This window comes from Silurus aristotelis, assembly GCF_946808225.1.
Source record: "Silurus aristotelis genome assembly, chromosome: 2".
In the NCBI taxonomy this organism is placed as follows: Eukaryota; Metazoa; Chordata; class Actinopteri; order Siluriformes; family Siluridae; genus Silurus; species Silurus aristotelis.
The window spans coordinates 10,482,819-10,498,124 of record NC_139575.1 but is presented as its reverse complement, the minus strand read 5'-3'; the positions used below and the strand labels follow the sequence as shown (position 1 = coordinate 10,498,124).

At 39.0% G+C, this 15,306-nt stretch overlaps 1 protein-coding gene across 33 annotated transcripts in view; it reads left to right on the top strand.

The window, feature by feature from the left end:
- The first annotated feature begins 5,484 nt into the window (after positions 1-5,484).
- The window catches only part of dock7 (dedicator of cytokinesis 7), a 63,187-nt gene continuing 53,365 nt past the window's right edge, over positions 5,485-15,306 (top strand). For all 33 annotated transcript variants that reach the window (XR_014537354.1, XR_014537355.1, XR_014537356.1 and 30 more), the window contains exons 1-2: positions 5,485-5,629; positions 14,482-14,584. Coding sequence is in view for 30 of the 33 variants with exons in the window: in XM_083565231.1 (XP_083421357.1) it covers positions 5,592-5,629; positions 14,482-14,584 (141 nt within the window). In the remaining 3 variants the exon portion in view is untranslated. The remainder of the gene's footprint in view (positions 5,630-14,481; positions 14,585-15,306) is intronic.

The following is a 15,306-nucleotide window of genomic DNA, read 5'->3' as shown; positions in this document are numbered from 1 at the left end:
GCAATTTTTTTCAACAGCTATATGAAAGGCTCATTTGTTCAATCAATACTTGATTGCAGTTATGTTTAGGGGCGAAATAAATTCACAATAGCCAGGCAGGTTTGGACAGCTTTTTACCCGTAATAAATGCATTTTGTATTTACTTGGGTTATCTTTAGATTAAAATTAGCTTAATGATCTAAATCATTCAATCACAAATACTATTTCACAGCACTGTAGATAGGATTACACTATGTATACATATACACAAACAAAAAAGAACAGAAATCAATATTTAGTGTGACTTCTTACACTTGCACTTATTTGGTGTTCATTACTTACACTTACACACTTTGGAAACTTTCATAAAGTCAAAGATTTTATAGGATTAAGCAGGTGCTAATGATCATCAGTTTCCTATGTAGGTTAAACCCAGAAACAGCTGTGTAGGAGGAATACAACTAGGTGAGGAACATCCAAACTCCACGAGTAAGGTGAGGTTGTGGAAGACGGTTTCATGTCACACAGTTATTCACACCTAGAAGTGATTAATATGAGCAAATCTACCCACTAACATGTTTCTGAACGTCGAAGATTGGAGTTTCTGGAGAACTAAGAGAAAATCTATACTTCTTCTTCTTCTTCTTTCGGCTGCTCCCATTAGGGGTCGCCACAGCGGATCATCCGTCTCCATACCACCCTGTCCTCTACATCTGCCTCTTTCACACCAACTACCTGCATGTCTTCCCTCACCACATCCATGAACCTCCTCCTTGGCCTTCCTCTTTTCCTCCTACCTGGTGGCTCCATCTTCAGCATTTTTCTACCAATATAATTCGTGTCCCTTCTCTGCACATGTCCAAACCATCTGAATCTCGCCTCCCTCACCTTGTCACCAAAACATCCTACATGTGCTGTCCCTCTAATAAACTCATTTCTAATCTTGTCCATCCTCGTCACTCCCAACGAAAACCTTAACATCTTCAGCTCTGCTACCTCCAGCTCCATCTCCTGTCTTTTACTCAATGCCACTGTCTCTAAACCATACAACATCTCAGGTCTCACCACAGTCCTATAAACTTTCCCTTTCATTCTTGCAGATACCCTACTATCACAAATCACTCCTGTCACTCTTCTCCACCCACTCCACCCTGCCTGCACTCTTTTCTTTACTTCTCTAACACACTCTCCATTACTTTGCACTGTTGACCCCAGGTACCTGAACTCCTCCACCTTCTCCACCTCTTCTCCCTGCAACCGCATCACTCCACTGCCCTCCCTCTCATTCACACACATGTACTCTGTCTTACTCCTACTGACTTTCATTCCCCTTCTCTCAAGCGCATATCTCCACCTCTCCAGGCTCTTCTCAACCTGCTCTCTACTCTCACCACAAATCACAATATCATCTGCAAACATCATAGTCCAGGGAGACTCCTGTCTGACCTCGTCCGTCAACCTGTCCATCACCACTGCAAACAGGAAAGGGCTCAGGGCCGATCCTTGATGCAGTCCAACCTTCACCCTGAACCAGTCTGTCGTACCTACTGCACACTTCACTGCCGTCACTACTCTTTCCCATAACTTCATGGTGTGACTGATCAACTTAATTCCCCTGTAGTTACTGCAGGTCTGCACATCTCCCTTATGTTTAAAGATCGGTACCAGCACACTCCTTCTCCATTCCTCAGGCATCCTCTCCCCTTCCAGAATCCTGTTAAACAATCTGGTTAAAAACTCCACTGCCATCTCTCCTAAACATCTCCACGCTTCTACTGGTATGTCATCTGGTCCAACCGACTTTCCATTCTTCATCCTCTTAATCGCTGCTCTCACTTCCTCCTTACTAATCCTATCTACATCCTGCTTCACCAACTCCACATCCTCCAACCTTCTCTCTCTCTGATTTTCCTCATTCATCAGCTGCTCAAAATACTCCCTCCATCTTCTCAACACACTCTCCTCATTAGTCAACACATTTCCCTCTCCATTCTTTATTGCTCTAACTTGCAGTACATCCTTCCCAGCTCGGTCCCTCTGCCTGGCCAATCGGTACAAATCCTTTTCTCCTTCCTTAGTGTCCAACCTCTTATACAGCTCCTCATATGCCTTTTCCTTGGCTTTCGCCACATCCCTTTTTACCTGCTGCCGCATCTCCTTGTACTCCTGCCTACTTTTCTCATCACTCTGTCGATCCCACTTCTGTTTTGCCAATCTCTTTCCCCTAATGCTCTCCTGCACTTCCTCATTCCACCACCACGTCTCCTTGTCTTGCTTTCTATTTCCAGATGTCACACCAAGTACTTTTCTAGCTGCCTCCCTCATCGCTCCTGCAGTAGTTGCCCAATCATCCAGCACCTCTTCACCACCACCAAGCCCCTGTCTGACCTCTTCCCTGAACCTCACACTACACTCTTCCTCCTTCAGTTTCCACCATCTTATTCTTCTTTCAATCCTTACTTTCCTCCTCTTCTTCTTCGCCTCCAAAACCATCCTACAGACCACCATCCGATGCTGTCTAGCTACACTGTCCCCCGCCAACACCTTACAGTCTCCAATCTCCTTCAGGTTGCATCTCCTACACAGAAGATAATCCACCTGTGTGCACCTTCCTCCACTCTTATACGTCACCCTATGATCCTCCTTCTTCTTAAAATACGTGTTCACCACTGCCATTTCCATCCTTTTAGCAAAATCTACCACCATCTGCCCTTCCACATTCCTCTCCTTAAAACCATACCTACCCATCACCTCCTCATCACCTCTGTTCCCTTCACCTACATGCCCATTAAAGTCTGCCCCAATCACCAATCGTTCTTTCCTAGGTACACCATCTACCACTTCATCTAATTCACTCCAGAATCTTTCCTTCTCCTCCATCTCACAGCCAACTTGTGGAGCATAGGCACTGATGACATTTATCATCATCCCTTCAACCTCCACCTTCACGATCATCACCCTATCAGAAACTCTCTTCACCTCCACTACACTCTTACTGTACTCTTCCTTCAGAATCACCCCTACACCATTTCTCTTTCTATCCACACCATGATAAAACAGTTTAAACCCACCTCCAATGTTCCTGGCCTTACTCCCTTTCCACTTGGTCTCCTGAACACACAACACATCTACCTTTCTCCTCTCCATCATATCAGCTACCTCTCTCCCTTTACCCGTCATTGTACCAACATTTAAAGTACCAACCCGAACCTCTACTCTCCTACACTGCTCCTTTTCCCGCCGTCTCTGTAGACGTCTTCCTCCTCTCCTTCTCCTCCTTCGGCCAACAGTAGCCCAATTTCCACCGGTACCCTGTCGGCTAACGATACCTGTGGCGGTCGTTGTTAACCCGGGCCTCGACCGATCCGGTATGAAATTCTCATTTGTGATCCACATATTTGATTTGGCACATGTTTTACGCTGGATGCCCTTCCTAACGCAACCCTCCCCATTTACCCGGGCTTGGGACTGGCACTAAGAGTGCACTGGCTTGTGCCCCCCTAATGGCTGGGTTTAAGAGAAAATCTATACAAATATACAATAAGTATACTGAATATCCTTATTTCTCTCTACTATTGCCCCTTCTCTCTCCTTCTCTGCATTTCTCTCACTTGCTTCTCACCCTGACAAAATCTGAATGGAGTTATTTTTATTTAGAGACCACTCTGTGCAGCTGGGGATGGTTCCAAATGAACAACCATGACGTTACTGAGCAACTCAAGAAGTTTGAGGATGGATTTGGACTGTATCTAATATCAACAGTCTGCTACAATGGCTAAGGACTGCAATTTGCATGAACAGTTCTGTATTTATGTACCCAGCCCAGATAAAACTACAATAAATGGATGTTTCTTGCCTGTTTTTGTTTAGTGGAAGGAAGCCAGAGAACCAAAAAAAAAAACACTGGGGGAGATCTTGCAAAGCTCCATAGAGATGCCAACCTAAACTCAGGATCTAAGCAGTAACATTGATGATGATGAACATAATATATATTATTGTAATTGTGCCTGTACAATTCATTATCTATCTATCTATCTATCTATCTATCTATCTATCTATCTATCTATCTATCTATCTATCTATCTATCTATAATACATTTAATAATGTGCACTTTTAATAACAAAATAAGTAATTAAATTATAATAGTAACATATATACACACACACACACACACACACACACACACACACATCTATCTATTTATCTATCTAGCTATCTATCTAGCTATAATAATAAATGCAATTATTATATACATTTTTTCATTTCTAAATAATGCAATGAATAAAAATTATTATTGTTGAATAATGAAGAGAGAGAGAGAGAGAGTGTGTGTGTGTGTGTGTGTGTGTGTGTGTGTGTGTGTGTGTGTGTGTGTGTGTGTTTATTCCCGGACGTTTTTCACACCTCATACAGCTCTATCAGTTTCCGCCTTCATTGTTACTGTATGGATACAGGATGTGAGTCAGGCACTACTGCACGCGCACATCTGCTGCTGCTGTTATTTTCTCCCATTACACACACACGTTATATATAAATCTAGAATAAAAAGGCAGAAAACTCTACATAATCCTTACATTAGGCTTTATTTTTTAGGGTTTTATTTATATTAAGTGCGTTTACATGGAGCATTGTAATCGGTTTCAAATCCAAGCCGAATGAAAATGCTCCATATAAACACCTCAATCCAAATTAAAATGCTCCATATAAACACCTCAATCCGAATTAAAATGCTTAAACCCAACGGAATTGAAATCGGTTTGAGAGGGGTGGGGATAAACCTTTCTATTAATGTAAACGCTTTAAACCGATTATTTGCAGAAGATATACACGTGCTTTTTTTTTCCACAAACGTGTGAATGAATCATGCGAAAGTTTAGTTTCCATTCCCTCCAGTCCTCACTACAGACCTTCATCCACACGCTTCTGCTTTTGGGAGGATGGAGAGGAAAAGTTACTCCTTAGAGATGCACAGCCACCAAAAAGCTCAGCTTCCTGCGCCCGTCTTCTCCTCATACCGTCCAGCAGTAGTTCACCTACAAATTCACACTTGATGGAGCAACACTTTACATAAAAATAATGGCACTCCATGTGGGCTAATGTGCGCATGTCACAAAGTCATTCCGATTCAAAGCCCCCGCAAATGTAAACACCATATCGGATTAGATAACGTTTCATGCAAACACATAACCGAATCTTTCAATCTAAACGATTTTTAAAAAGTGTACATGTAAACGTAGCTTTTGTCAGTCGGAGAGAAATGATATTGAATTTTCCGTTCAGTTTGAGCCCCCGTGTGCCAGTTACCGTAGTGAACCCGAGTGCGCCTTTAATTTCTTCACTCCTGATTAGATGAATTATTTGTGTTGTATTAAATACAACATAAAGTTTCATAAATAATTGTGTATTAATTAAACTAAGATTAGCTCGCGGCCTGGGGTTTTATTTGAAGGTTCGGTGGAGGTGCTGCGCATCTTTTATGTGTTTTACGGTATTTTTTATCCGTTTTTTTTCCTCCCGTTTTATCCCCCTTCTGTTTCTCTCTCTCTCACACACACAGGGACCGGATCGCGTTTGGGATTCGGAGCAGCAGCAGCAGTCAGCGGTCGCGGCAATGGCTGAGCGCCGCGCCTTCGCTCAGAAAATAAGCAGGTAAGACCCTTCACATGGCGGGTTTTTAATGTATATTATTTTGTTGTTCGGCGTCGTTTCTTTGCTTTTTGGCTCGTCCCCGTTGGGCGGCTGCCTTCCGCGGGTGTTAACCGGTGCTAACCGAAGGCCTAGAGTCGGTTGGTCGGTTTACGGGTAGCTAGCGTTAGCGTTAGCGCTGTTGTTGTCAGAGATGCCCCAGTGACCCACCCAAACCACACGGAATGATGGCGTTGTGCCCTCGCACAGGTTTCTGCCCGCTTCTCTCTATATAAAAAACCCCAGGGTTTCTTCACGGGAATACTCCATGGTGTAGCTTGAACCACAGGAGCATGCTGTGCTTCTTTATTCAGAGGGAAATCCTGCAAAATGATGGCTGCCAAGAACATGATTGATGCACAGAGAACTGCAGGGCTCTGGCTCCTCTGTTTACTCCATGTGTAGTGAAGTAGATCCTCTCTCCCACATTCAATCCTCCAGACCTAGATCAGTTCAACTTGAAGACCCAAACCTGTTCCAGCATGAAAATACACAAAGCCAGCTGCATGAAGATCTGGTTTACATGGGGTTGGAGTGGCAGATCTTGAGTGACCTGTGATAGACCTCTGACCTCAACTGGGATGAACTAATTCTATGTCCCAGGTTTAATCCTGGAGATCTAGATCAGTGATCAATGGTGCTATAATAATCTGCTTTTTAATCTCACTTGTATTTGACAGCTTGCTGATTTGCCCTGTCTTGGAATATGGTTTTATTTATTTAGCATTGCCTTATAAAATCAATTTCCCTTATCTGAGAAATAAAACAGTACATGGAGAGAATGTAAGACAGAAAACATACACTAATAATGAATAACAGTCATTATGTTGTGGCAGTGGCACCTGTCAAAGTGAATAATCCATTTTAGAAATTGACGTGTTGGAAGCAGGAAAAATGGGAACGCTTAAGAATCTGGCTGACTTTGGCAAGGACCAGATTGTGAGACCACCGGGTTAGAACATTTCTAAAATGGCAAGGCCTGAAGTGTGATTGATATGCATTGGTACTTACCAAAAAGTGTTCAAAATAAAGGAAATCCGGTAAACAAGTAACCCGATCATGAGTGCACAAGAACTATTAGGTACCCGTGGATTAAAAGATCAGCCCTGAATATCCAGTCCCCCAAAACGCATACTAGCAATAGTTGCTCAAAATCCTGGACGTGTGACTCCAGTTAATATATAAATGTTATTTATTCATTTTTTTTAGAATACCCACACATACAGCCAGTCCATCATGATGCCTCTCCAATCGGTGGTGGTGTAGCGGGAGGATTAGCTCAGCTATAAAGTTGGATAATGTGGGATTTTGCAACGGCTTGCGTTTGAGCTTCAAGACGTAGACAAATATATTGCCTTTATGTACTGCTCTTAATAGTGTACCAGTGAAATACTGACTTGATGCACAGGAGGAATTCTCTTCGCACCGCTTTATATTTTGAGAATCGTGCATTTCCAATTGTCTTGAAAGCACATAGTTTGCCTATAAAAGTTAGTGTCATTCGGATGCCGTTATCGAATATGTAAAAGCTTTAGACAGTACTTAAGAGTTTCGATTTCATTATTATTATGGGGTAGTTTCAAATTCAGTGATGTTCTCTTATAGTTAATGGTTATAATCTTGCATTTAAAAAAATATATATTTTTTTTATATAAGTTGGTCAATGTTGGGCTTCAATTAGCTTCAATTTTACTAATGGCAAATTCAGAGGAAAGCATTATCCACCCTCTTATACACGCAAGATCTCACAGATACCTGCTGACTGGCCAGTGTCACTGAGACAGGAATGTCAGTATGCTGTTTCCCACCACAAAGAAAGCAGTCATATTTTGCTCTCTTTTATTTCAATGGATGGCTGTGACTTCCAAGATCTCCAGGTGATGCAGTGCTTCATTAAAAATAGTGTATTTAGCTTTATTAAAAATAGTGTATTTAGAATGTGTAAGCATGTTTTAACATTCAGTCCAAAGACTTCGCATTCTGGAGCGATTCTGGGATTATTCCAGGTCTGAGGTCATATTCACCAGAATAGATGGGAAGAAATATTCACAGATTGCACCAGCAAACCAAAAAAAGCCGGTGTCTAAGCAATATTATTTAGAATAAATTAAACTCAAAATTCAATATTTACTAAGAAAATGAAAAAATTAACTATTTGGATACAGTGTAGTATAGTAGGACTGAAGAAATCTTTTCGTTTAGTTCATTTAACTACACATGGAGTATTGTGTTTCCGATGGACCATTATTACTGATGTACCACCCGCTAAACCCTGGAGGAGGTAAACAATGCAGAATGAAATAATAGAGGAATAGGGAGAAATCAGTGAGGGTGAGGAGATTCATATGGAACCCCAATTCCACCACATAAAAAAAAAACATAAAGTAAAAATCTCGCAGTTTCAAAAAAGAAAACTCAGAATTGCAAGGGGGGGGGGATTATGGAGTCGTAATTGGAAGGGGAAAGTAAAAATTGGGCAAACCCTTTTTTTTTTTTCTTTTTTTTTTTTGTTGAAAAGGCCTTTCATAGGATTCAGGCCAAAGAAAAGACAAAGATTCTAAAGTGTAGGATAATTTAAAAATAAAATATAAAGAAAACACCATATAGTGCATTTACTGTATTTAAATTTTTTTATCTGCAATTTTATATATTAGATTTTTTTTTATTTATATATTTGTATTTGCATTTTGATGTAGTATGGCAATTTAATGCACTAAATGTGTTTAATTTTCATAGATATCCTTGTTTGCAATTTCAGCAATAAAATGTAAATTTTTCTAGAAGGAGAACATTACTTGTTGATTTTAAGAGACCCGTCTTATTATCTCTTGTATATTTAGTATTGCGCTTTAATAAAGAAAACCTACTTATTCAAATAACTCGATTAATCAACGGAATAATTGGTAAAATACTTTATTAATTAAATAATCGGTAGCTGCAGCCCTAAACGGGATTTTCAAAAAGCAAATACAAACCTTATGGTCAGGTGTTCACAAACCTTGGTCCAGATTGTGTATTTCTAATTAATTTTTATTTATTTTTTTTTCTGCTTTTTTTTGTGTCAGATTATGTGCTGTCAGAATAGTGGAAAAATAGTGGAACACCTTTTGGCCAATAAGATTTGAGAATGTAACTGCGTGGGTGTATCTGATTGTATACAGTGACAGTGTGGATATTTTAGTGTAGTCTGCCTTTAGTGATCATGGGCAGCTGTTCTGCTTTAATGACAACCCAACTTGGTGAGATCTGTAATCTTTTAGGGTAAAATATGGACTTTAGAAAGAGGAAACACATGGCCTTGTGGTATGTAGTTTTCCACAATGATATGGCTTTGGTGTATAGATTGCCCTGTGATCATTCCTAAAACTCTCTTTGTCAGAGGATCAGATGTTTCAGATTGCCTAAATCTGTTTGTGCTTTATTCAGGTATTGGAATTTTTTTTACAGCATTTATACTATATTTCTGCCCAAGAACCTGGGAAAAGTAGGGAAAAAAAACAAAGGTTCATTTCATAATATGTATTAGTCTTTTTCAGCTGCTATAATGTAAGTGATAATATTTGGGTGCTCCACAACATTACATGCAACTATATGTTAATGCTAACTCCTTTTGACTTGTCCTGTACCAAAGACATACTTTTCTGCTCACGAGGTTGCACAGAATGCATTTTTGAGCTGCCATACACATGAACCCTTAGCAGCTTGAACCGTTTTGGCCATTCTACTGTGAATTTCCTTAATGAATGCTTCTGATGCTCACTGGATGTTTTTTGTTTTTCGCACCATTTTTGGTAAACTGCAGCGACTCGTGGGAGAAAATCCAATAAAACATTATTGCATGTTGTAATGAATTAATTGTAGTGTTTGCAGTTTTTTCAGATGCTTTTTATTTGCTGTTGTATGTAAGCAGTTGTAGTGTTTGTTGTTTTTATTTTATTTATTATTTTTTTTTATTGATTTTATTTTTTTATCTTAAGCAAGTTTTCTCTAATGTGCAGATGGAATTTAAAGGTGCAATATTTGATTATAATTATTTCTAATATGATTAATGTGGGAAAATATTTTGTTAAAAAAAAAAAAAATGTATAAACTTGTCTCAGAAATGCATTATGCAGCTGGAAAATACAAAGCACATCCGGAACGATGCCATCTGCTTCGGAAAATTCGTTTGTATTTCAATAGACTCATGTCAGCCATTTTATAGACACGCCCCAAAACCTCTGTTAACTTCCCCTCAAATTGTTTATAGCATCGTAACTGCATTCAACCCGTTGAATATACCAGTGTGCTTTATAATTATGCCCTGGCTGTTGTTGCTAATCGCAGTTTAGCTAGTGTTAGTTTGGGCAGCGGAGCTTTTTGTGCATTAATAGAAATAGGAGTATTCAGTGCATTTAAAAAAAAAAATAAATAAATAAATAAATAAATAATTAACTTAGTCAAGTCAAGAAGCTTTTATTGTCATTTCTACCATATATATAGCTGTTGCAGTACACAGTGAAATGAGACAACGTTCCTCCAGAACCCTGGTGCTACATTAAACATCATAGAGCTACATAACAGAACACAGAGTTAAGGACTAAAGTAAGTGTCCTCGCCACATGAAGTGCATCGTGTACAACCGAATGCAGACAAAAACCCGTGCAGACTGACAACTGAAGACGGTGTTTGTAAACATAAACACAATGTTGTGCAAAAACAGCAGTAGCAGCAGTCGAGAGGTGCAGTGTGTGTGAGTGTGTGTGTGTGTGGGGAGGAGGCTGATGGCTTGAGCCTTGAAATGTTGCAGTCTGGATGTGAGGCCCGAAAACTTCAGAACCTCTTTCCTGATGGTAGGAGAGTGAAGTGTGTGTGTGCGTGTGTGTGTGTGTGTGTGAGGGGTGTGTGGGGTCGTCCACAATGCTGTTGGCTTTGTAACTTAATCCACCATGTACATAAATTGGATTTTTTTCCTGGTAGTTGGACAGGAGAAGATGTTCAGTCTTGACCTCTGGTTACCCCCTGAGCTGATCTCAGGCTTTTGTTTTTATTCCGTATATGTTTTTTTTTTTTTTTTCCTGGTTTGTGATGAGAAGATTAAATTAGTTTCAGTTGATGTTGCAGTGTGATTTTATTTTGTGGGTTTTTTCCCACCGTTTCTTACTTTAGGCTTTAAAGTGCTTTTTATTTCCTAGTGATCAAAATCTCTTGACAAGCTGAAATACTACTGTAGAATCAGCCTCCTTATTTTCGAGTATTTTTTTTTTCCATTTTTTATTTATTTTTTTTGCAGAAGGCATAAAACAAATACTATGCTGACAAAATGCTCAACTTTGCACTACAGCCTATTTTTAACAGCTTATTTTGCCGTGTTTTGGTGCCAAGAAAAACATGGATATGGACATTGCTATTATGAATCGTCTAGACGTTACTTTTTCCAGGCAAAGCTCAAAGAACAAAAATGAAACTAGAACATTTTTTGCTCCGGGTTCATTTCGGAGAACAGCAAAGCTGTTTCACAACTTTGGACGCAAGATCTTATCCATATGTTGCGTTCCAGCTTTAACTGTCTTTACAATCAGGTTTGTACTGGAGCTGTCTCGGCTGGCAGTTAGGCCACGAAACACGAAGGTTTTAACCAGTGCCTTAGTAAACATTAGGCTCTTTTAAACTAATTTTCTCCGGTTTGTCAAGGAATGCTTAGTCTAAATAAAAGCCTGACCAGAATCAACAAGGCCACTGGCCATGTGGTGTTGACACTGTTTGTGGATGGATTGTCCTGTGCAATAGATGTGGTCTTAATATACAGTGAGCACTGTGTTAAATGAATAAATTGCGAGTCTCAGGAACCCTGGGCGCCAAAAACCAGTGGTGACATCACGACATCATATTTTTCCAGTTAGTGTCTAATACATGTAATAATTTAATGCTAATCAGTGATGTCACATTGGTTTTTTTCTCAGATTTCTTCAATATCTTCACCCAGCCAATTAGCCAAAGACTTAGAGAAGTTTTGGGTGCATAACTTGTTTTTAAAGACAATAAATAGAAAGAAGTTGTGTTCAAGAATGTAATAGGTTTTATATCAAGGCTGCAACAAAGTTTATTATTTCTGTGAATTAACCAACAAATCTGTTAAGTGTCTATTATAAATGAGAATTTAGAAGATAATCAGTTATGGGAATTAATGGGCATTTCTGTTATTATTTTTCTCTTAAAGGATGATTCCATTTATATACACTTATTATAATGATGATAATTAAACTTTGAGTATGTGCAAATATTGATCTGCAATATACAGCTCTGGAGGAAAAAAAACAAGAGATCACTGCAATTTACTTCTTAATCAGCATCTCTATGCATTCCATGCCAGTCTTTGTTAAATTTTTACACAAGCACACTTCATTCTGCTTAATGAGGTTCCGATTTGGTGATCATCTGAATCCAATCCTATTTAATAGAGAGAAACGTATATATTAAAGCACTGCTGTAATCAACACTCTTTTTGCAATGTAACCAATTGGAGGGTAAAAAAAGGCTAGAAGACTTTCAGAGGTAATTGGAAATTAAAAAATCACCATTGAACATGCCAGAAAGAGTGAAAAGAGAGGTTGAAGAAATGAAGAGAAGTTGAAGTGAAGAAAGAAAAGCCACAATCCTAGCTTCACTGGCACGAGGATTCAGTGAGCGGAAAGTTGCTTCTATCCTTAATATTTCAAAGGCGGCATTTCACAAAAACAAGATCAAGCAGCAGAAACAAGGATCAACAAAGCTACAGCCTGGAAGAGGCCGAAAACGGGTCAGTAAAAAGAGAGATGACTGCAAACTTATTCGAATGTCAATCAAGAACCGTAGGCTGACTTTCTACAATAGTGAGAAACTGAGACTGGGGTGAAGTGCATGGCAAGAACGTTTCGAAACAGGCTTCTACACGCAGGGCTGAAGTCATACAGAGCCAGAAAAAAGCCCTTCATCAGTGAAAAGCAAAGAGCCAGGCTGAAGTTTGCATAAGACCACAGGAATTGAACTGTAGTGGACTAGAGTGAGGTCATCTTTTCTGATGAGTCCAATTTTCAGCTTTGCCCGACACCCGGTCATGTTCTGGTTAGACAGAGACTTGGAGAGGCCTACAACCCACAGTGTCTTGCACCAACTGTAATATATGGAGGAGGGTCAGTGATGATCTTGGGGGTGCTTCAGCAAGGCTAGAATTGGACGGATTTGTCTTTGTAAAGGGCGCATGAATCAAGCCAGGTACAGGGTTGTTCTAGAAGAACTTTTTCTTCCTTCTGCTAAGCCAATGTTCCCCAGCTCAGAAGATTGAATTTTCCAACAGGACAACAGGACACATGCAGCCAGATCAATGAGAGTCTGGATGGAGGATCACCAGATCAAGACCCTGTCATGGCCAGCCCAATCTTCAGATTTGAACCCTATTGAAAACCTCTGGATTGTTGTCAAGTGGAAGATGGATGGTCACAAACCATTAAGCAAAAAGAGTGGTATAAAGTTACCCAACAGCAATGTGGAAAACATGGTGGAAAGCATGCCAGAATGCATGAAAGCTGTAATTGCAAGTCAGGGTTATTCCACCAAATACTGATTTCTTCATGCTATTTAACCATTGCATTAACACAATTTGTTTACAAATTATTTGCATTTTGTTTTATTTGAGTTATTAAAGCTCTGTAAATACTGCATGATCTTGGGTTATTTTGATGTGATGTGATGTGATGTAATTTCCTTTAAATGTACACTCTAAATAACTAGTTATATATTGAATTTGGGAGAAATTTTGTCAGTTCACAACAAATGAAACAAAACTGTTTATCTCACCAATACATGCACCTGTAAGAAAAAACACAAGAAACTGATTATTTTGCAGTGGTCTCTCCTTTTTTCTTTTTTCTTCTTTTTTTCAGAGCAAATACAGTACAAATACTAATGTGCTAATGTACTGATTAGTACAAATACTAATCCTTTTTTTATTTATTAAATCTTTCATAAAATCTTTCATTTTTAATAAATAAAATAGTCCCATCCCTATTTATTATTTGAGGCATGCTTGCCAATTTCTACAGTCTAAGTGATCATTAGAGTTGAATCTTTAATATATGTCCCAGAAGAGGAATTAACTGAACAGACATATAAAAAAATCAATGAATAATCGAAAATAAATATTTCGTGACACTTATGAAACTTGCAGCTTCTTCCCTGGGATGCTGCTTTAGTAGATTTTTAGATAGCGGCTATAAATTCTACTGTCGCTCCGCTGATGCAGGTGTTTTGCTGTATTGATTTATTAAGCATGTGCCTAAAGCGGGGAGGGTTGGGATGTTTTTTTTTTCTCAGTTTATTTGAATATCACTGACTAATATTTAGGTGGCCATATAGTGTCATGAAGCCTATATAATGCCCCAACTAAGCATAAAACTAGTTCATACCTGTATCGAATAGTTTTGTTGTATTTCCTGATGCTTTCACAAGTTCACAAAAGAACCCTAATTAAAAAAAATAAAAAATCCCAGTGACATCAAGAATGTAGACCCTTTTGTCAGTGCATTGAGTGTAAACCTTTTGTGTTTCCGAGCCTGATTACAGTCAACATCCTTCCCTATTGTATGCTATTGTAGGTTACAGCAGGTAGGTTTTCAGAAGTACATACCCTAAAGGATGTTCCCAGCAATTTTAGGCGTGTTCATCTGGAATATTTGGTCTCCCCTCAAAGTGCTATGTCATAGGCATGAATAAAATATTTATTGATTCAGTCCATCGTTATTTAAAAATAAAGGTTTATTGTATGCAGGACCTAAAACTTGACTGTCTCTTCTGTTCAGGACTGTAGCTGCTGAGGTGAGGAAGCAGATCGCTGGTCAGTATGGAGGGTCCCCTCAACTCCTCAAAAATCTCCATCTGGGGGGTAATGCAGCGAGCAACTCGGTGAGTGTAGTCCAACAACACTCACTCATGTAGAACTTCCTCAGGCTCTAGAAGTAATAGTCCCTTTTTCCATCTTTTACATTCAGGTTTGAGTTCTTAGTATTTATCAGTGATGGATGAAGTTCACAACCATGTCGTTGAGTTAAATTAGAGATACAGTAGGTTAAATATTACTCCAGTAAAAGTGCTCCCTTTAAACTTTCACTTGGGAAAAAGTACAAAAGTATTTGCTTTGAAATGTACTTAAGTATCCAAAGTACTGTGATTTATTATGACTGAGTAATGTTCCTATTATCTTTCTTGTCACAAGACCTAATCATCTCCGTGTATGTGTAAAGAGACTGTTGTTCTTAGCACACCAATCTATTAATAGAATGAGATTATTGAGTCAAACACTGAATCGTATCTATTAAAAAGATCACGAGTCCAAAATCTTCTTTTTAACTACTTCAGAAAGATTGTGCAGATAAAAGAAGTCAGAAGCATCTTCCATCATTTATTACTCTCAAAATGTTATACTTGCTTTTGAACCAACGCTGAACTGTTCAAAACAGAGCGCGCTCTACCCTGATTGGTGGATTGCTGAATGTTTGACCTGTTCTACTCATAAATAAAAAACAAACGACTGATTTCACAAAATGAAGTTGAGAACAAAGTAAAATATTCAACTTTGAAATGTAAAGTTAAAGTAAAAATCTTCCCAAATGGAAATCTTTTAATAT